General features: G+C 36.2%; 3 protein-coding genes across 3 annotated transcripts; 1 reads left to right on the top strand and 2 right to left on the bottom strand.

Moving 5' to 3' along the window:
• Positions 1 to 476: 476 nt before the first annotated feature.
• On the bottom strand, positions 477 to 2,977 carry LOC147569643 (P-loop containing nucleoside triphosphate hydrolases superfamily protein). Its single transcript, XM_086656115.1, has one exon. It carries the CDS (start codon positions 2,725 to 2,727, stop codon positions 646 to 648), a length of 2,082 nt encoding a protein of 693 aa, XP_086512241.1. The 5' UTR covers positions 2,728 to 2,977; the 3' UTR covers positions 477 to 645.
• A 1,562-nt stretch (positions 2,978 to 4,539) lies between these two features.
• Positions 4,540 to 9,443, top strand: LOC147569642 (coproporphyrinogen-III oxidase 1, chloroplastic-like). Its single transcript, XM_086656113.1, has 8 exons — positions 4,540 to 5,359; positions 5,474 to 5,549; positions 6,949 to 7,043; positions 7,672 to 7,755; positions 8,565 to 8,652; positions 8,756 to 8,880; positions 8,958 to 9,056; positions 9,145 to 9,443. The coding sequence occupies exons 1-8, from the start codon at positions 4,541 to 4,543 to the stop codon at positions 9,211 to 9,213; spliced, it is 1,455 nt and encodes a 484-aa protein (XP_086512239.1). The 5' UTR covers position 4,540; the 3' UTR covers positions 9,214 to 9,443.
• A 317-nt stretch (positions 9,444 to 9,760) lies between these two features.
• LOC147569641 (uncharacterized) lies at positions 9,761 to 12,358 on the bottom strand. The gene is made up of 6 exons (XM_086656114.1): positions 11,928 to 12,358; positions 11,671 to 11,747; positions 11,489 to 11,567; positions 11,295 to 11,352; positions 11,113 to 11,185; positions 9,761 to 10,582 (listed from the first exon to the last, which is right to left on the bottom strand). Exons 1-6 carry the CDS (start codon positions 12,064 to 12,066, stop codon positions 9,983 to 9,985), a joined length of 1,026 nt encoding a protein of 341 aa, XP_086512240.1. The 5' UTR covers positions 12,067 to 12,358; the 3' UTR covers positions 9,761 to 9,982.
• Positions 12,359 to 23,517: the final 11,159 nt, after the last annotated feature.

The following is a 23,517-nucleotide window of genomic DNA, read 5'->3' as shown; positions in this document are numbered from 1 at the left end:
TATATATGTTTCAGAGCAGTTCCCTTTGGTCCTCGAGTAGTCCCTCCTAGTCGCTAGCTAGTCGGGGGTCATCTGACTCTTACGGGGTCATCCGTCTCTTAACTTTTGCAACTGAAGCAAAGTTGCTAGAGACTGAACGATCAGCATTTTATCAACGGAAGTACTAAACAACCTATCCACCACTAAAAAGTTCTTCGCTAACAACCTTCAAATACATAAATATGTAACTTGGACTTCCATACTCATCTTGTAACAAATTTTTCGAAAGATAAGTTGATCTAGTTTATGATTACATTGAGCGATGCTGGACTCAATTTAGACTTTTCCTGAAAATTACTACATCACTCGGTCACACCCTAAACCTCACAAACACGAGGATAAAACCTGCCTTCCTATATGGAGGACAACACACGATACGACCAAACAACTAGGGTTTCTCAACTTTCATGAACATGATCAAATATTGAAACATCAAATAACAATAATCAGAATAAATTCAAAACATATTAGCTTGAAACTTTTTCTAAAATCGTACAATGTATCAGATTGAAAATCAGAACTTTAAACACACTGCGTACAATGGATCAGATAGAACCCTAAATTACCTCACTGAGCATATTTCAAGAAACAAAAAAGAAATAATCCTCAATTAGCATAAACCATGTCATTCCGTCTAGCAGGTCTATCAGGAACTGAACCTGGTTTGAACTTGGAAGCTTCGTGCCTTGCGAGCTCAGGAGGCACAGGGCTGTTGCTCTGAGTGAGCATCTGTTTGAGATCATAAAAAGTATCGCTGTCCTGAAGAGTCAAGAACGTTGTTGCAATACCTGTCTTTCCTGCACGCCCTGTTCTTCCAATACGATGTGTGTACATCTCAATATTCCCAGGCATATCATAGTTTATAACATGGGCAACATCAGGTATATCAATCCCACGACCAGCCACATCTGTTGCCACAAGTACATTGAAGCGTTTATTTCTAAACCCTTCAAGGCTAACCTCACGTTGGTCTTGTGACTTCCCTCCATGAAGAGCAGTCACACGATAGCCATTCTTATCTAAGGATTTCGATAAAAAGTCTGCCGACTTCTTGGTATTGATAAACACAATTGCCGTCTTATCACCAAGTTCATTCAACAACCTCTGAAGTCTGCTCATTTTTTCTGATTCCTTCACCATGATCACATTCTGGGTGATGAGTTCTGTCGCCTTTCCAGCAGTTCCAATCGTGACCACCACTGGATTCCTCAAGTACTTCCTTGCAAGTCGTTCCACAGCAGGCGGCATTGTTGCACTAAACATATAAGTAGTTCGGTATATCCGTTTAGCATCAAGCTCTTCATCTTCATTCTCCGGTTTGAGATTACTCGAAGGCATGGCATCTAAGACACCCATAACTTGTGGCTCAAAACCCATATCAATCATTCGATCGGCCTCATCAAGAACGACATAATTACACTGATTTAGTACAGCGTATCGCCTTTCTAGACAATCGATAAGACGTCCAGGAGTTGCAATCACAACCTCACATCCTTGTCTAATCTTAAACCCTTGTTCTTCAATAGACTGCCCACCAACAATCGAGACAACTTTAATACCTAAATAATGTGCAAATTTAACAGTCTCTTCCTCAATCTGTTGGGCAAGTTCCCTAGTTGGGGCCATAACTACAGCATACGGCCCCTCGGCTTCGTTCTCTTCACTAATAGGTGGGAGTCTAGAAATGTAGGTTAACATAGGAAGAACGAAAGCGGCGGTCTTACCTGACCCGGTCTCCGCTATTCCGATGACATCCCGCTGTTGCAACCCTAGAGGAATGGCAGCCATCTGAATTGGGGAGGGACTCTTGTAACCCACTTTGTCAACTGCCTTGAGTAACTCAGTACCTAGCTTACTCTCCCGCCAATTCCTCATTGGCCTAGGGATTTTAGAACCCTTATAAGAAATATTAAAATCTTCTCTGAAAATTCTCCAATCTCTTTCAGTCATCTCTTCAAGTTTCTTCTCAGACCAATGGCGATCGATCCTCATATCGAAAGTATCGTACATATCAGCAACTTCTTCTTTGTGTTTCTGAGCGGCTGCTTCCTCGGGCCGTTCTTCAACGCCATCCTTGTTACGAATTTCTTGGCGCATCTCTTTCTCGTTCTTGGCGGCGAGTTTCTTCTGCTCACGGCGGTCCATACCTGCTCGGAAACCTCTACCGAACAAGAGTTGTGCCTCATGAGGGTTTTGATAAAGATTGTTCATATCACGAGAGGTGTCTTCAGTGTTCTCCCAATCGAAGGAAAAACGGAATTTTTCACTAGGTTTAATAACTCGTTTTTTAGGTTTCTTAGTTCCGAGATACTGTTCTTTAATGGCATCAAGTTCTTTCTCTCTTTCCCTTTCCACTTGTTTCTCAGCCCTAGTTCGTTCCCTTTGGGATCTAGATTCTTCTTCTCGATCTCGGCGGTTCCTAGAGTCCCTCTCTCGTTCACGTTCTCGATCTCGATCTCTGTCGCGAGAAGAGCGGTGGTGGTGGCTGTGGGATGGAGATGAACGATCAGAAGAAGGATTAGGGTTTTGAAGGAGTTGTTCAGCTTTGCGTTTCTGCTCGGCGACTTCCTCTTCACGGCGTTGAAGAGCTAATTGTTGACGTTGGGCTTTGGTGAGGAAGACAGGCTTCTTTAGGTTACCGGCGGGAGTCGAAGAGGAACCAGCTAGGTCATCGATAGATCGCTTCATCTTCCTGCTCTTCCTTCCCTTTGTTTTTTTTTCCTCTTACTGGATTGGAGGCTTGGAGCGCTGGATTAATACTGAATGCATATGGTAAAGAGAGAGTTGTGTTTTTAGAAACCGACTGACATTATTTTTCTAATGAGGTTGATACATAACTTGATAAGGTCTGCAAAATTTTAGGCTCGTACAGGCCCGGTTTAAAGCACAACTAAATTATGGCAAAAGCCAACTCTATTACACGGCTAACGTGACTATGATGTTTTTCTGACGTAGTAACTATGATGTTAAAAGTGTACAGAACACGACTCCCTGTTGATGAGAAAGAGAGGGGTGGTCGATAGAGAAATTGTGGAACAATAATTGATAACTATTCGCATACATTTGAGAAATTTTATGTAATAATTTTCCCGCCCACAGTTGCAAGTACACAGTTGTTTGAATATGCGAGCTCGTGAATTCCTCATCCAAAGATAGGGCGCGGGAATCACACTAGGCTCGTATGCATGTTTTACTTCTGGTCCAGACTTGGGCATTCCAGGTTGTATACTTCAAGGAGGAGCATCGGTCGGTCAAACCGACCAGATCGCACGTCGAATCAAACCGAATGACTTTTGGGTTGAACCGAGTAATACTCGACTGTGTCGAGAAAACGATCAACCAATCTTGATTTGGTTTAGCTTCAGTTTGAGTTTTTGAAAATCGCTTGCCGAACCGATCGAATTATATATATATATATATATATATATATATATATATACTTTATGTATATATAGTTATATATACATTATGTAGTAATACTATAATGGTGTGTTTGGATGGCGGAATCATGAATCCGCGGATTCATGATTCCTTGGGATCCATGATTTCACGGATTCATGAATCCAAGTAATATCTTTTGGCTTGTTTGGCAACTAAGAATCCTACGATTTATTATTATTTGAGTATTTATAAACGTCTTTAGAAAAAATATGATTTTTTGAAAAGAATAATGATTTTGCAAAAAAATAATTATTTTGTAGAAGGAAATATTTTTTTGTTGATTTTAAGTTTGAAATTTAGGTTCATTAATCCAAAATCCTAACAAATCCTATGAGGTAGGGTGGGATTTTGGTCCAATACAAATTTTGGAATTAGGAATCCTTAGGATTCAAGAGTCCTAGGATTCTTGGTAGCCAAACAGACCAAGGATTCATGATTCCTACCAAATTCCATTTTTGATAAGAATCTAAAATCCTGCAACCAAACACACCATAAATCAAAAGTTATTATCCTAAACTAGGAAATAAATATTTGTTTAGGTATTCAATCTATAATAGTTTATATCTGACTTCAAATTTTAACTTCAATTTTTCTTATTAAGTTCATTGTTTCTCTCATGTTTGATTTAGTTACTTGAGTTCAACCAGATAGACCAACCAAATTTAGTCGAGTCAAACAGAAGGAGTCGAACGAAGTCAATTGATGGTTTGGTTTGGTTTCAGTCAAGATGCCAATGATATAGTCAAAACGCCATTGATTGGTTTGGTTTCAGATTGGACCCAAATAGTCGGTAAACGACGTTGTTCATCCCCAGTGCAATGACCAATAGACGCGGGCTCGGTCCACCACCCTTTGATGTAACGGTTGGACACCCCTCTTAAGACCATGAGGTCGTGGGATCGAGTCTCGGTGGAAGCAGTTGCCATCAAGATTTATCCTATGTAATTTAGGCTATGAATAATGTAATAATTTATCGGGCTTTAGGCCTCTTCGTTGTCGAGCTTTAGGCCTCTTTCACTCTCAGTTTATATTAGGCGGTTATCGTGCTCATTACATCTTCATGATGCATCAATGCCTTGTAACGACTAACGTAGACCGTAGTCGAATTCTCGAAAGAAAAAAAAAAATAGACGCGGGCTCGGGTCGGACAAATTCAAGAATATTTTGCAAGAGCCCATACGACCAGCCCAAAAGCCCTAATAGTGCCCAAAGTTGCAGTTGTCTCGATCGGAGAAATCGGATTCTCTTATCCAAAAGGAAGAAGCTCTCACTCTCACACTGTTTTTTAATCGGGGAGATTCCCTCTTCCATTGCCCCGAAAATGACGACGGCGATTATCTCTTCATCGTCTCTTCTCCTCCCGCACTCTACTTCTTCTGATTCTTCAATCAATTCTAAAACCCTGAATCTTTCTTTCTCCGTCAGATCTCCCAAAACACCAATCCGTTATAACATCAGTCATAGAAGGGGTGGAAGAAGAAGAAGAAGAAACCTCCAAATAAGATCAGTTTTCATTGAGAAAGAGACACCTGAGACTGAAAGACCAATTACTTTCATCAAAGAATCTGATGATCCTTCATCATCGTCTGTTAGGTCTAGGTTTGAGAAGATGATAAGGGATACTCAAGATAGTGTGTGCGCAGCAATTGAGGCAGCTGATGGAGGAGGTAAATTCAAGGAGGATGTATGGTCGAGACCAGGTGGTGGAGGTGGGATTAGTAGGGTTTTACAGGATGGGAATGTATGGGAGAAAGCTGGTGTTAATGTCTCTGTTGTTTATGGTGTTATGCCTCCTGAAGCTTATAGAGCTGCTAAGGGTGTTAACTCTTCTGCTACTAAGCCAGGACCTGTTCCCTTTTTTGCTGCTGGAGTTAGCTCGGTCTGTCATTTCTCTCTCTCTCTCTCTCTAACTGTCAAAATGTGATGTTTATGTCTCCATTTTGGGCTGTGAAAAGTTGGTTTTGTTTTTTTTTTTGTTCATGTTGGTGTATAGGTCTTACATCCAAAGAACCCTTTTGCGCCCACATTGCACTTCAACTATCGCTACTTTGAGACTGATGCTCCTAAAGGTACATCATTTTGATATACACATTTGTGAAACTAGACTTTCTTAACAAGTAAAGGTTCTTCCTTTCGTTTATTTTGTTGCGATAACTAGTTTTTAGGATTTAGTTTTTGCATTTTCATAATGTGAAAGGCGATAAAAAAAAAACTCGTGATTCATGAGCTAGCTACTTAGTTTACCCTTTACGTAGTTAGTGATTGTTCCTCGCAGAGAGGATGGTAATCATGGTACTGTATACACAATATTATGCGTACCCATCCGACCTACACAAATTCAATCATTCAAATACATGTTTTATTTAATGACAGAAAAGTCCTAAAATTCTCCTCTAATACGATAAACCTCTTCCTGCGAACTCCCCCTTTGTGTCTACCATATGTACAAACTCCATCTCCATCTCTTCATCAATCACCACATCATTTTTTCAAGAAATCATTGAGTGTTGACTTTGGTTAGATGGTCAATGAGGCAATATACAAGTATATATTCGCAAATTATGAGTGATAGGTTTATGTGCGGGTATGTTGGGTGAAGTCTTCGGGAGGACCCTCGGGTAAGCTTCAATACTCGAGCCCACTCATAAAATCGACCGGGCTGGTGGACATTACCCGTCGCCGTGCAAGGGCGCCCACGGGCCTCATCGTACTCGGGTGAGCGTGTAGGATATCGGGCTCTGAGGCTTTTCTCCGACCCCTAGCTGAGATGATTATTTTTCTTTTGCTTTACAAAATTCATATCGTCATCTATGGGTTGCATCTGAAACTGTCACAAAAGCTTGATGTTAATAATGATTTCTTTCTCCGACTCTTCTCAACCTTCAGGCTTCAAAGATTTTTTATTCCTCTATTCCCAGGTTTCTTATGGGATGGCAAAATGTGATAGAATGCGTAGAAGGGTTACATTTTCTTTTCTTTTAAGAAAGAGATCATACCACATTTACATAGAAAGATAATGTCATATAGTTAGTTTTTGCCGCACTGTAGTAATATAAACTCTTTTAGTATGTATAAACAAGAAGTCAATAGTCTTAATGTTCAATGTTGCGTGATGAATTTAACTGTTATTTAAAGGTTTTAGTCCTTTCAAGTTTATTTCAGTTTTGTTCAGGTTTTTAATTACTATATTTTCATGATCATTGAAGTTCTCGTTGAGAATTTATATTTTCTTTCAAAGCGTAAACTTTTTTAGAAGCTTGCTCTTTTATATCCACACATTCATCACTGGCTCTACATTTCAAAAAATTTATGATTGTTTATTCACTGGCTGAATTATTATACTCTATTCTGTTATCTCCATTTCCCAGTGTGTTTCCAAGCAGAGATTTCAGAAATTCACCAGAATCTTTCAAAGTAGGAGTACATGTTACTTTGCACCCTTTATATTGTCAAAAAATTGATATGCAGATGCACCTGGAGCTCCTCGACAGTGGTGGTTTGGTGGTGGTACTGATTTAACTCCTGCCTATATCTTTGAAGAAGATGTCAAGCACTTCCATATGGTATTTGGCCCATAACTACATATCTGTCCATAATTCTAGTCTAAAAGCAATTTGTACCAGAATCTTAACCATTCTTGCTCATCTGGTGACCGATTGACAGTAATTACACTTTGGGATTCTAATACTATTATGAAAGCTAATAATTCTCCAGGACTTGCAGTTTCTTTTACAGAAAAAGCAAGCATAGAAGTGCTTAAAAATCTAAAATAAAAACTTAATTCCAAAATCCGAATTACTTGTGTAGTTGAGCTTGTAGGGAAATTTGTTGTTTATCACCTACTGTCCTAGAGCAGTGTACTCAAGTCCCAGTCCGCAGGTCCTGAAAATTATAGTTCCTTGGCACCACTAATATTCTTGGTAAGAGGTCATGAGACATAAGTAGGAACCATATAAAAGGAAAAATGTGTGTTTCAGACTACCGGAGTAGTTGATATAAGCACTCTAATATGATGATGAGCATGAGAATGAGATTGAGTGAAAAAAGAAAAGAGATTAATGTCGAATGATCTCTCTCGAACTTACCTCTCTTTTTCCTGTAGTATAAAGATCAAATTCTTTACAATGATGTATTGGCATTTGCAAATAGCAATCTGAGAAGGCTGACATCAGGTGTTTTTTTCCCTCATAGGCTCAAAAGAATGCTTGTGACAAATTTGATCCTACTTTCTATCCCAGATTCAAGAAATGGTGTGATGATTACTTTGTTATAAAGGTATGTCTTCCCTCTATTCTTGTAGATATTTTATAGTAAATGTTGGTGATTTCGGAGATGTCAACGATATATTTCTAAATGGTCTAGTTAAATAATTAAATCTTCGACTAAGATACTCATCCGTAGTTCCAAAAAGGAAGGTTAATGGCATTGTATTGGGCCTTGTGGCTTCAGAGTCGAGCCCCAACTTCTGTATAATAGGTTTCTGCATCTGTTTCCACTTGAGTGGAACCAGGTATGAAGGTTTCAAGAGTTATCCCTTCAAAACAGTTTCCTCTCGGCTCTTGCACATAATTCTCAGTAGTAGTCGTTGTATTTTCTTTATCAAAAACTTCAAGCCATGGTGACTAAAAATCAACCTCAATCCTCAAATCATATTATTTTCATAGAATGAAGAGCTGACCATCTTCTTTATGTCATTCCTGCAATTTTGTTTCCCTTAATATTATTATTTTTTGTGGGTTTTGAAATTTCACGTCTTTAAAGGTGTTCTTTTTCTCTTACAAACACTAAAGAGAAATCTTCAAACTAGATAGACATTAGCCTAGATGTGTGTACCTCAAATTTGTGCAAGTTTATACAAAGTATGCACAAAACTCACATTATACCCAATAAAGTGTCAGCGAGTATCTGGGTTGAGTACCCAAATATAAGAGTATCCATATCTGACACAGCAAAAGGTAATATTAACCCATGTAATTTAGCATTTTCCAGTAATGAGGAAAAAGGTTCATTACTGTTGGAATGGCTCAAGTAATAAGTTTTTGGATAAAATCTTGCTGATATTGAAGGCTTAATGCTTCCTGCAGCACCGAAATGAAAGGCGTGGGCTTGGAGGAATATTCTTTGATGATCTTAATGATTATGACCAAGAGATGCTTCTCGCTTTTGCCACTGGTAGTTGATCTATGATTATCCTAAATCAGAGTTTCATGTTTTTTTTTTGTATGGTTTTTTTGTTCGCCCTGTTTATGGATATCGTGTGGTGTTGAAATTGCAGAGTGTGCAAATTCTGTTGTTCCTGCATATATACCCATTATAGAGCGAAGGAAGGATACACCCTTTACAGAGCAGCAGAAGGAATGGCAGCAATTACGAAGGGGACGCTACGTAGAATTCAACCTGGTACGACAACCTTCTTTATTTCACTGCCCTATAAACATAGTTTCTGATTCTCTTCCGTTTGTCTGTTAAATGTGAAGGTTTATGATCGTGGAACAACATTTGGACTGAAGACAGGAGGCAGAATTGAGAGTATCCTTGTGTCTCTTCCGCTAACTGCACGATGGGAGTATGACCATGTAAGCTTCAACCTGTGGTTAAAACTTTTCTTCTTGAGTACGAAAAATACCAAATAAGAGGATACTGAATGATGCTTTTGATTTGCAGCAACCAGAGGAAGGTAGTGAAGAATGGAAATTGTTAGATGCCTGTATCAACCCAAAGGAGTGGATCTGATTATGCAATTCCTACTTCGCTGACGTGTGATTTCCGTGGGCCATTAGTTTGTGAGTTTTGCTGTATTTAATGATTGGAAACTATGAGTAGAGAAAATGTTGTGAATTCGGAGTCAGGTTAGTTCTGTTTTGAGGCTTGTAGAATGACACTACTAATTGTTTATGTTCGAAACTCGGAAAGAAAAGACTAGTAATCGAAATAAGGACATATATACCAGCTGCAATTTGATAGACTTTGAGAGTTATCGTCAATGTTTGGTTTATTATTTTGAGTAATTTCGTTATGTTTTTTTGGTACCTTGTTAATTCTTCTGCGAATGTGATTTATATAGATCATATTTACTCTAGGGCTACTGCTACTCTTGCGAATGAGCCCTGCCTGCAAGAGCAAAATTCTCTGTCCTAGTTTTTCTTCATGCTGTCGATGGTGCTTTAACGATAATCATCTCCAATGTGAATTCCCATTATTTCGATTCTGTTGTGTTTGGCTTATATCTTATTTTAAGCAGGAAGCTTAGTTCGGGATAGAGATAGAGGATTCATGCAAGTAAAACAACAGTAATTCTATGTTTCTTTTTATTATACAAGGCATGTATTCATCAAGATGGATGTTAAGATTGTTAATACTTCTTTAATGTATGCTGAAAAGAATCAGGTAACCAGCTTGAACACTAAATGTAGTGATGTTTCTGGGCGGCCCCGCCAACCCCTGGTGGGTGGTCGGTCGGCCGGTCGACATTAATCAACTTTGTATGAGGAGCTTGTTGTAATTAAATATGGTCTCCAACAGAATTGGTCATATGATCATCGCCATCATCATCGTCGTCTTGATCAGCATCATCGTCGTTATCATTAAGAATAGCCGATGAAGATGTACTCAGATGATGCTGTTGCAGCGGGAAGTAGTGTTGGTGTTGAAGTCTATAGTCCTCATGATGATCGGAACCAGTAGTACCACCCCATGTGAAACAATTAGTCTGATGATGTAGTAGTTGGCTGTTACTACCAGTAGTTCTGGCATATGATATTGAGTTATGGTTGTCGTGATGATCATCAATAGATAATGCCGACGGTCTTTGAATATGTACTTGTTGCATATCCCTGATTGGTACTTCCGACCACGATGATGATGATGATCCATCGTAAATGTGTAAGTCCTTCATTTTGCTCCCACCTGCGGATACTGCCTCCATATGATGCTGATGAATATTACTAGTCATGGAGGTAGGATGAGATGGGTTTATGATTGGGACTGTTAGGTTTTCATGAGTTCCACTGCCACTACCGAGTAGTGTCTGGCAAGCTTTCTCTAGTATTGTTTGCATATACTTTCCTTGAGCTTCAATCCTTAGCTGAAGGTGTCTTTGTACCTATTCACATACACAAATATATATCATGAGGAATTCGGAACAATGTGATCCGAAATCATGTTCAGTGCAAATTTTTCTTTAAATTATATTCAAAGTTTTCCGCGCACAACTTTGGGAAAACAAGAAAATCTTTAGGAGTAAAAAATTTCAAAGGGGATTTGTGAGTTTTATCAAATTTTCCGAGGCCAAAATCAGACACAATTTTTTCTTCTTCCTCCTCTAACCCCACCTTCGACCACCACCATTTTTCTCATCACTCTCTGTCTATTTCTAAAACTTTATACGCCACCATTCTGGCAAAGAGAAGGGTTCTCTCTGTCGAAACCCTTTTCGTCTGTAAGGAAGGGCAGGGTTTCACACAATCTATGAAAATTACGCTTGAAACCAAAACCCTTAATACCTTCGATGAGAGTTTCGTGGTCAATTTCCGCGAACTAGGACCAAGGTTTTGGTGAGCTATTAGTGTAGAATTGAATTTTTATACAAGTAAATTAAAATTGATCGTATGTGGAAGGCTGATTAATTTATACCACTAATTGTTCATGCAATCTCCTTTTAACTTCCATTTGCATCCTGAATCCCTCATTCATCACATTTATATTCCTGCATTATTATATACAGGCAGATTGATTAGTCCAACATCTTAACTATTAAGCAAGGAGAGATTTAGCACTAATACTAATTAATTAATTAATTAATCAGCAATACATACTGATCACTAATGCTTCGACGACCCATCATTGAGTTTCGTTGTAGATCAAATGGGGAAGCTGCAGTTTTACGTACGTATGTGAAAATCAAACACAAATTCATTTTCCCAATTAGAACAACTAATATATTCAATTAGTTAACATTATGTTTAAATTAATTAATGTGATTAGTGTAATATTAAAGTATATAATATACCTGATCTTTCAGAGTCTTTGATAGAGTGATTATCATTCATCATGAAATCTTTATGTGGTTGCTTGCCTAGTCTGAATTTCTATACATATAAACTATTTTGATCAGATTGTCATAGAAATCTTACTTTTCCGAATTCCCAAAGAAGAAGAAGATACATATATATAGATAGATAGATGGTATACCTGAAGGTGGCTCTTGAGGTGATAGAGAGTGAGACCTTTGACACCCATTACTCTCATTATCGTCTTTGGAGTAGCCTCTACAATATATATTTGCAATATCAGAAGTGTACGTAAATCAAGTGTAATAATGACTGGGAGAAGACGTAGACATTATATTTTTAGTTACTGGATCACTCTTTTTTTACGTGAGACTACTCTGACACTCTAACCATCTCATCATAATTAACTAAACCGAAAAAACATGAGTTATTACGTACTGTCGGGTCCTCCAAGCTGAGCGACAGCATCAACGAAACGATCATGAAGCTCTGGAGTCCATCTTAGTCGAGGCTTCGGGTCTGTTGTGAGGACAAGTCCTGACTCCCCTTGTTCCGACGTCGAATTCATGTTATTCATTCTCCCCTGGTTCCCTCTCAATCTTATAAAACACTTGAATGAAGTTTGGAGTATAAGGTGCTACTAGAGCACCAAAATCATTGGGATCTAGCTAATAAGCAAAAGTGCAGGCAGGCAGTCTCTCTATACACTCAAACATAGATCTTATATTCTCTAGCTAGATAGATAGAAAGATATGATCATGAAACCCTTCATTTTATGTTATGTATTTTTCCAGCTAGCAACTTGGTATATGTATCTTTTGATAAAGGAAGAAAAGAGGGGACAACTTAACTTATAACAAATATATTGTAACCTAGCTAGGCGGTGGGTCTCTCTTTTTAATTCATTACCCAATCAATCTTTCCTTTTTTCTTTCTCCTCCCCTTCTCTTTATTACTATGTATCATACCAACTTTAATTTCTCTTAATTCCACAAGTTGTTGTACCAATTTTATATAACTAGGTCACAGGGCGCGTAACCGTGCCTAATTGGTCTGGTTACACGTACATAAAAATCTAAATTTTCAAGCACGAACTACCCGTGGCATGGTTTGTTCCGTCTAAGGTGGCCCATTGACCACCCTAGTACATAAGGCGATCTGCCATCTCAAAATTTTAATCAATTTTATATTACATTAAAGGACTCTCTCTATTTAGGGTTGGCAAAGGCAGAGGATCTCTCTCTCCCTCTCTCACTTTCTTAGATATAAATTATAGGGAGAGCTTTTGTGGAGTTGAAGATTGTCTCTTCTACCTTTCACATGCAAATGTCATAGAAAAAAAAGCATGCATCTTCTGTCCTGTTCATAATTTATAGTATCAAATCAATGGTGTAAACCTAAATGATCATTGAAAAAGATGGTCAAAACTCCTATCTTTCATACCCATATATTGACTATATATGACCCCACATCAGTACCTACCTGCTTACCTTTTTGATTAGTTATCTCAATTTCATCAAAATTGAGAAAGAAAAGATTGATGTTGGGAAGAACTTTTTTTTTTTTTTTTCATGTTTTTGAAATTTTAATGAGAAAAAAAGAGAGTATACATTATATAAGAGTGATAGTCTGCCAGGCTACAATCCCAGTTGAATTTCGGCAAGGGTATCTGGCCGGAACGAATTCAGAGAGAAATATTTTCTAATTAAAAATAGAAACATTTTTTCTCTATAAATCTCGTCCAGTGGCATATCTCCGTCGGAATTCAGTGGGGTTTTGGCTGGGGCCAAGTCTAATTTTCCTATATTATATATGATGAAGGTATTGTGTCAATGAAACAAAACCAAAATGGTGGTTTAATCAGAAGATTAAGGATCAGGAAACACATGACCCACTTCTATTCAACTACTCCTTTTTCTTTTTCACTTTCTCTTTTTCAGTTTTTAGGTTGTGTTTTTATAAACTCTGGAACATATGAAACGAAAATGCTTTTCTTCTTTGCCAATCAATCCTACTAGATAGATATATTGTTGTCCTGGCCCCCTAGCCCCTCACTAATCAAGTACATTTGGACCTACCTCATTGTCATGTGCTTTTTTTTTCTAGGACAAAAATGATCCAATGCTGCCTCAATTTGACCAAAACTCCGACACAGATAACCAGATTTTGTCTCATATTTCTCTTTTTAACTCTGTTGGGCAAAATCTCGTCGTCTACATGGGATTACGAAATAACTGTTCCAAAGTTCTCTGTCAAATTTCCCCCAACTTTTTCTTGGCATTCTATTGCGGATTCATGGCAAAATTGTATTGAAGTTTTTCGTTTTTATGCTTACTTAGTTTTACTTTTTTTTGATGAAGAGTACTTAGTTTTACTTATTCATGGTTATTCAACAAGAATTTAACTGCCATATAATTTGCAAAATACGTTAAAAAGAAAAAAAAAACTAAAACAAAATGATGAGTAAAATCCTGAAAGAATCGCGTAAGTGGTAATTATTCCCTGCCATGTTTTTGATTTACAGAGAATTCAACTGTTCAATAGTTTACACCATCTCCTACCAGAGCAGAACAGAATCATCCCATAATTATCTCCCCATTGCCCTCTTGACTGCTAGAGATTACTGGCCTTTTTAATCTAGTGTTACAAAACTGACGAATTGCGAAGCAACTAATCAATCACAACCTTAGACAAGGATGGAATCATTAAAGCTTAACTTCGATGGAGCATTCTCTTCGATGGGAGCTGCTATTGCAGTGGTGGTGAGAGACAAGGATGGAATAGTGACTCACAAAAGAGAAATTAAGATTTTAGCTAGGTCGGCTATTGAAACTGAGATGAGGGCTTGTCTGTTAGCTCTCCAAATGGGAAATGAATTAGGGCTAAACGAAGCTATATATGAGGGAGACTCTAAGATAATTATAGATGTTGTATCCAACAGTTATGAGGACTACGCGTGGAGAATTGCTCCTCTAGTTAGAGAGGCCCAACATCGATTAAGTGAAGGGAACCTATGGGCTCTCGTATTCTGTCCAAGAGAGGCAAACACCGCGGCCCACAATCAGGCCTAACAAGCAGGCCCAATAAGCCTTAGCTTCGTAATTTAAAGGCACTACTTCGGCTTCTATGGTTCAAGAATCAAGAGTTGTGTTTATTTCTTTCTTTTAACTTCATCTTATGTAATCCACCTTGGCTTTCGCCTTATTAATGAAGTTATCAAAAAAAAACAATATATATATATAGATAGAGACAGAGACAGAGACAATAGATATAAATTTATTAATCTCTTATAATCAATATGGATATAACTCAAAATTATATATGTTCTTATAACTTCTCTTTTGAAATTGTACAAGACAATTAGAAAATACAAGATGTTTAATACAAGGGAAGAAGTGAGTATATATAGTTAACAAAGGAGGTGGAGAGGTTCGGCTTGGCTAAGAGGTGCATCTAGGCTGCAAGCAATCCTAAACCGTCATTTAACTTCATCCCAAAGAGAGTATGTAATCCGACCTCTTATCTCCCATTTTAATTGGCTGTGAAAGAGGTTAGTTTATTCACCAAGAGACACATCACCTTTAGTCTAGAGGCAGCTTAAGTGCTAGCATTTAATATCCGCATATAGAACACAATTTTTTTTTTAGAAGTCGACTACGATCAACGTATGTCGTTACATTTGACATTGATACATCAAAGATGTGATTACGCAGGTATAGCATCACTTATTATGTGTGAATGACAATTATATAAGTATGTTGATTGTGAAGGTTGGATTTATATTTGGTCTAATCGTCCATATTTAAGGAGAATTTATAGCAAGTCTTCTCAAAAGTGGGAGGAGATTTTGAAATGTAACAGTCAATAGTTATTGGGCGGAGACTTGTTATAACCTGGGCTCTGATACCAGTGTTGGGTGGTCTTGGGCCTCTCTTACCCCAAAAGCTAGCTCAAGAGGTAAGGCTTCTCCCACACTTATTAACACACACCATGCCCCTTCCACAACCAATGTGGGATTAACCTAACATATGCATGAGATCGAACTCACTATATCAACACTCTTATGTTATTAAAGACATTAATGTCCATACCCTCTTATTCACTCCAAGGAGGAACAAAAGAAAAATGAAATTCTGTCTGATCAACTTGATAGTTGTCTCTTATGGAAAAAGGCAAGTCAGAATAAAAATGGAGAGTATGAGGATGATCTTACAAGAGGGGAAGTGGAGATCATTGTAAGCTAGGAAGTAAATTGAGATCTTTTCCCATAAAGCCATTGATTTCTAAGATCATTTTCGGGTTTAGGCCTTTTACTAGTTAGTCCAGGACTCCTGGTAAAGCCCCCAAACGGCGTATCATTTCATGAAAATGTCTCATATCCATATTATAGCTTTCCTTTGTATGTTTGTCGGTGTCATTGATTGTTTATAACTGGTGGTAAAATAATTGGGTAAGAAATTCAACTTTTCCAAGCAAGTGACTTTCCCAACCTCATTTTCCTATGTGTCAAACAGACCCTAAACCTAGTTTCTGTCGAGCCAAAAGGGATAGAAAATCTGATATTTTCTTCTTATCTTGAATCTGACGAATAACACTTTGGTCTCTGGATTTGACCGGCTTGTTAAATAACCCCTGAAATCAGAACAAGTTGCAGATTTATCACTTATCTTGACTTGGCCCAAATGCAAACTAGCCCCTCTTCTAATCGTAGCCATTTATTTCTTCAACCGAAAACATGGGATGTTACATATGTAATCTCAATGGATAAGAAATTCGACGACTTTTAGCAGAAATACAAGTTTTACAATGAAAATCTTATTCTGTAAACTTATAAAACAAAGCTGAAAAATATGAGTTGTCGTGACCACTGATGGAGCCAACACTGATGGAGCCAACAGATGACCGATCGGTCAATGATTGAGTATCTTTTTCACCAGCCATTAGAATACAAACATGACGACTAACAAAACTTTTTTTTTTCTCAAAAGAAAACAAAAAATAGAGAGAGAAAGCTAAGTTAATGGAAACGAACAATAAAAAAACAACGTAAACTTAAAACCGATGGTGTTACCCGATGAAAAAATTGATTGTAAATCACTGATTTGATGATGATATGAGAAGTAGATGGATTTGGTGTTGAATATATATTCAACTAAGACCAAATAATGAGATTGAAGATGATCCGACGAAGAATTTTGCACAACTATTGTGAAGCCTCAAGATCGATACTTTGATACCATGTCTGTAACAGTGATTTCATTGATATGATAAGAGTTGTGTTACAACGTGTATTTATACAAATGAGAGAATATACAAGAATGAAAATTACCAAATTTATATTATTCTATATACCCAAATTATAAAGATATTATATACCAATTGATACTAATTGATACTAATTAATACTAATTGATACTAGGAGTACGAAGTTTGAACTCCTAGGAGTATTTAGCTATGGTATTTATATATTTGAATGTCTCATGGTTGGTGAATCCTAGGAGTCCGAAGTTTGAACTCCTAGCCCAAAAACAGTTCAATTCAAACGTACTGATAGTCTCATACATGAATGAATCAACATATTCTATATAAAAATCCATCAATTCATTTTTTTCCAACTGGTATGAAGCTCTCATTGGTTACCCTGGAGTCAATCTTAACAGCAGGTCTATATCTATACTATATGTCAGTAGTTCTATATCAATAAACTCTAATGAGAACATGAACAAAAATATACTAGGTCTTGTACCAGGTAATGAACAACAACACACACAAAAGGTCATCACACAACAAGAGTCAACATCCCTTAATCTGACATAAAAAACAACAACTTAATTAAATTAATGTGTTAATGCTAATAGAAAATTAAAACTGAGAAGTTTATGGGCAGTACTAAGGGTATGTTTATGGACAGTATTAGGTATTCAACAGAGGGTGTATTGTTCAAAAACGTGCTCCAAATGGGTGTTTTCTTGGCAGAAGGGTCATCTTTCTGAAATAAGACCCTTTTTGTCTGAAATAAAATGATATTTCATTGATATGATAAGATTTGTGTTACAATGGGTATTTATACAAAGTGAGGCAATATACAAGAACGAAAACTACCAAATTTATATTATTATATACTCTAATTATAAAGATATTATATGCTAATTGATACTAATTAATACTAATTGATACTCTATAACATTCAACATTAACAAAAACCTAAAAAAGAATAAAAAGTCCAAGTAAATAACATAGAATTTTAAATCATTAATGTTGACTCTTTCTCCACCACCTCTGTTGATGGGTCTTGTGGTCGACTAAATTTGGGCAACTATATGAAATCAAGAAAATTAATTTACCCCAAGAATCTCCTCTATTTCTGGAATATGGAGCATGGTGTGGTGGCCAGTATGATTAGCTTGATTATAATGAGGAATATCAGTATGATTAGCTTGATCATTTTGAGTTTAGATGAACGAGGGTTTTTGAATTTTTCTTCGTACGAGGGTTTATCAGGTTTTTTTGAATTTGAAGTGTTTAAGTCGGTTCCCTAAAAACCTAAGGGTTTGTTTGTTACGTACGACAATGTTTTCTCGTGGGAATTTCGCACAACTATTGTGAAGATCGATGCTCTGATACCATGTCTGAAACAACAATATTTCATTGATATGCTAAGAGTTGTGTTACAATGTGTATTTATACAAAGTGAGACAATATACAATAATGAAAACTACCAAATTTATATTATTCTATACTCTAATTATAAAGATATTATATACTAATAGATACTAATTAATACTAGTTGATACTTTATAACATCCAACACTAACAAAAACCTAAAAAAGAATAAAAATACCCAAGTAAAAATATAGACTTTTACATCATTAATGTTGACTCTTTCTCCATCACCTGTGTTGATGGGTCTTGTGGTGTTCTGTAATATTGACTCACGAATTTCATTATCTGAAATTTGGGCAATTATATGAAATCAAGGAAGTTCATTCACCTCATTAATCTTCTTTAGTTCTGGAATATGGAGTATGGTGTGGTGGCTAGTATGATTAGCTTGATTATAATGAGGAATATCAGTATAATTGGCTTGATCATAATGAGGAATTTGATTCATTTTGAGTTTAGATGAATCAAATTTTTCTTAGTAGGAGGGTGTTTCTCAGGATCTGTGATATTATTCACCAAATCGTTATATCATTCAAAAAATCCTAAGGGTATGTTTGTTACGTGTGAAAATGTTTTCTCGTGGGGAAAATGAATTTTTTTCTTCAGAAATACAAGCGTTTGATACGGTAAGAAAAAAGTTCTAAAAGCACCCCTAACGTTACTGATTCTGGCACCCACCTTACACATAACAAGGGCGCCTAGTGCGAAAAGACTGGGTGCTTTTATAACACTCCCAATTTGCCACTCAAGCGTTCATCCAATAAATATTCCAATTTAGGGTTCCCCAATAGTCTTCAATCTCTTCCCACCCAAGATCTTCTTCTTCAATTGCCTTAACATGTTGATGAGACGCATTACACCCATCATCATCGTTATCAAGATCCCAATTCCAATCTCCATCTTCTCCTAAAGGGACTATGTTTATGTGATTAATGGACCCTAGCATATTTAGTTTGTTTAAGTTAATAAACTTTGATAGCTAGGCCAAATACTTCCCTAGGGGTGGGAAACGGGTCGAGCTCGAGTGTTTCGGGTACCATATACTAATGAACTATTGACTTTTCGGGCGGGCTCGGGCCGGGTAAAAGTCAGACTTTCTTGCACAAAGCCCGCCATGGGTACTAGCCCATGACGGGCATAACGGGCATCGGGCGGGTCGGGTAACGGGCTGACCGTCTTCAATATCCAATTTTTAAATTTTTTTTTTTGTAGAACACAGATATCACTATGAACCCTAAGTTTGTTAAACTTATTCATAGAAAGATCCCAAACCTTTATAGATCAACATCAACATGAACAACAAAATACAGATCTAAACAAATATGAGACATGAACAAAGATAATAATCTTCTGCAACTTTATCTTTAGAGAGAGAGACAGAAAGAGCAAGATAGATATGTATCCAGATCTATATACATGAAATTATTTTTACAGATCTATATCAAAACTTTCTAAAAAGTTTACTTGTTGTTTCTTGTTAGATAGTTAGGTTTACCCAAAAATAAATATACAGATCTATTGAAAATAAAATATTTACGGGAAAAAGATAAGAATATAGGGATTATTTGCAGAAAAGTGAAAAAAAAATTATTTCCTGAAGATCTTCCATGATTTTACTCTTCACTCTTCATAGTTTGTTTTCAACCAACAACTTAGTATCTTTGTTTTTTTTCTTCAATCTTCATTTCTCCTTGTTTCTATCGATCTTCTTTGTCTTTCTTTCTCACTCTCGTTTTCTCTCTCTCTTTCTCCCTCTCTCTGTCTCTTTTCTCTCTCTTTCTCTGCATGTCCCTCTTTTCCTTTCGCACTTTGGCCAGTGGAGAATGAAGAGACAAAAATAAGTTTTTATACCTACAAAACCCTAAGATTAGAAATCTATATCTGTCCATTCATCTCTAATCTAACGGACCTTATGAGTCGGGTACGAGATTCGGGCTATGTAGTCGGGTAATGCACTCGGGCAAGAGATTTTTTAGTAGAGCCCAAGCCCGCCCACTAAAACTTAACGGACCGGGCGGGCAGAGCCCATCTCGGGCTTCGGGCTGAACGTTTCTTCGTCGGACTCGGGGGTTCCGGGTCGGGTTTCGGGCTCCCGGGCTAAATTCCCACCCTTATACTTCCCCATCAATTAGTGATTTGGTTCTAGGAGTTTCAGATAGAACTCGAAGACGGAGATGACATTTTGAGGAAACATTTGAGAGAGAAAGACGAGAATAGAGAATTTACATTCAGAGTTTATTAATCTAGGAGGTTCCAGGTGGTCAGGTTCGATCCCTTGGAAGTGCAAATCCAGAAACATTGAACTTGGGTATAAATAAAGTAGTTTATATGTCTGTAGGCCATTTAATTCACCGTGTTTTAGGCCATTTCATTTTATCGGGCTTTAGACCAGTAATAATTCAGCAGTTATCGTGTTTCTCACATCGTAACAATTTATATGCCTTTTTAATGACCATTGTAGTCAATATTAAAAAAAAGTTTTGGGCTTATAGTCCAAAAATCGGAACCTAAACACACATTTAGTCCTCTCTAATCCTAAAAAAGGGTCTGTAAACCAAAATATTAATGTAAATGGATATCTAGTACATTTTTATCCATCTCGAAAGAAAACACAAATCCCTAGAATACATATTAAATCATAATATGTAATTTAACCTTCCTTATATATAAAAACTTATTTTCCTTCAAAATCCTCAAATATCCGTTTTCATTTTTATCTCTCACCTTCTCTCTCCAATCACAAATCTATTAAAAGTAACCATTATCTTCAATATTCTCCATAACAGAAACCTGTTTCTTTTCTCTCTCTAAAACCGAATCATCTAATCAACCTCTATTTTTTAGTCTCAGAAATATGCTTCATCTTCATTAGAGCAGCTGAAACCTCCATCGTTTATCAGGATTTCCATTGTGAAAGTCTTTGTTCGTACCATTGTTAAGATCTACTATTGCTTCTTAGGTTAAAGTAACAGATGTAATATTGCATTGTTTTTAATCTTCATCTTCAATGTACATTTCGTGTTTCATCATCATCGGTTTCATCTCTGTATCATTTTTTACATACTTTCATCATAATACATGATTTTCTCTCTCTAAAAATATTCATAACCGATTTATGATGTTAATGTTAAATCTTTGTTTACTAATTCATTATCTTCGATTATGTTATATTTGTATCCATATATTATTTTATTTTTCATTAGATTTAGGTTACAGATTTTGATGTTTAGAACTTCTCTTGATATCAGATCCGATAACATTTTTTATCTAGAGAAGATTACATACATTTTTTTGTAACAGAATGTAAACGATGTGTAATTTATACGAAATTATGTGTACTTTATTAAACATAACAATTTTGTACCAGAGGAGATTCCGTATGTTTTTTGTAACATAATGTAAATGAAGTGTAATTTACATGAAAGTATGCGCATTTATTGAACATCACACAGGTGTACCACAGAAGATTCTGTACGATGTCACTGTAACAGAATGTAAACAATGTGTATTGTGCAAAAAAAATATGTACTTTATTGCGCTTTACACATTTGAACCACTGAAGATTTTTTACAATTATACTGTAACAGAATGTAAACATTGTGTAATGTTCCAAAAATTATATGTAATTTATTGCACATTATACATATTTTTTCACATAACAGTGACCTTCCGATTCAAATTAAAGTTCTATTTGTCCCCCAACATATTATGAAGTTTAACAAACAGTATGCATAATTTATTCCATATACATGTCGTTTCTAGTAAATTATATGTTATGTTGACAAATGTATATGTTTTTCTTTTTGTAGTTTTGTTGTTACTTATGGAATTTCCTACATAATCATCCAATCTAAGTAAGACCACAAAACTAAAATATGATGACTGGGATAAAATATTTACTGAAGTTGGTCAGTTGTTTCTTGGTGGTGCAAAAGCATTTCGATATGCTTTTCGACAATATAGTATAAACACAGGGCATGATTTCAAATTCATCAAAAATGATTTAAAACGTGTAACTGCTGTTGTCTTGTTCAAGACTGTAAATGGAGAGTACATGGATGGGCACCATTTCTGAACCAGAGAAGATTTTGTTCGTTTTTTTAACAGAATGTAAACGATGTGTAATTTAAAAGAAATTATGTATAATTTATTGAACATGACACTTATACATTTGATAACTTACGTTGTATATATGACAAATGATGGTTTCCTCGTCATAAATAACACATAATTTACGAACTTGTTTCATAATTTGTATTTGTTGTGTGGTTATATATGAGTAATAACTCTACAAATGCTGCTGTGATGTTCGTAAATTATACATAATTTATGAACATGTTTCATAATTTGTACGGGATGTTTGGTTATGTATAAGTAAAAACGAAAATTAAATGAGAGAAAGTGATATATACGTTATGTATATTAACCCCCAGATCTCGCTAAATTGATTAAAAAAAAATATACTCTTTTCAAATCTGAAAGTTAAGCGAGAGAAAGTGATATATACGTTTTGCATATTAACCCCCCAAATCACGGTAAATTGATCCTAGAAAATATACTCTTTCCAAATCTGAAAGTTAAGTGAGAGAAAATTGATTTGAATCGAAAAAAAAATTACATAGTAAGAGAGGGAATATTGGTTTGGTTTCTAAATCTGTAAAGAGAGAAAATAGATTTGGTTTGCAAATCTGTAAAGAGGGAGAAAATTGATCTAGAAATATCTGAAGTTATGTCCAAATTGCAACAGCAGTTACACGTTTTAAACCATTCAACAAATTATGTGTAATTTATACGAAATTATGTGTACTTTATTGAACATAACACATTTTGGTTATGATTTCGTTTCCAAAACAGATTCGATGAGAGAGAAAATCGATGATTTCGTTTTAAAACAAAAAATCACGGTAACGAATCGATTGGGGAAAATTCTGATTCGGTTTCAAAATAGATGAATGATGAGAGAGAAAATCTTGTTTAAAATATATCCATTTTTCCTTTATTAATCCTGAAATCACGGTACAACAAGTCGTTTGAATCTATGTCTGGCCCCACATTAGAAAACCCCGCGAAATATGATCGGGACATGGAAGGTATTTTGTCTTATGTACTAAGGGTTTTTAGTCTTAAGAGCAAAAGGACTAAAAACCTATTTTTTAGGAAGATTGGACCGTAAACCTGTTTTGAACATTATTTTAGACTATATACCCATGGACCCTAAATAAAACAACTTTCTAAAGATACTTTAAATAAAAGTGTTTTCCATATATTACAAAATTTGAGCAAAATTCTACACATGTTGGAAGTAGTATATATTGAAGGGTATCATATTATCATAGTTTATATAGAAAAAGCAACTCAAGTATCA

This window comes from Eschscholzia californica, unplaced genomic scaffold (assembly GCF_041429995.1).
Source record: "Eschscholzia californica isolate CP2 unplaced genomic scaffold, dmEscCali1.0.p SCAF_1, whole genome shotgun sequence".
NCBI classification, from domain to species: domain Eukaryota; kingdom Viridiplantae; phylum Streptophyta; class Magnoliopsida; order Ranunculales; family Papaveraceae; genus Eschscholzia; species Eschscholzia californica.
Note: the sequence above shows the minus strand (reverse complement) of the source record. Positions and strands in the feature narration are given on the sequence as shown.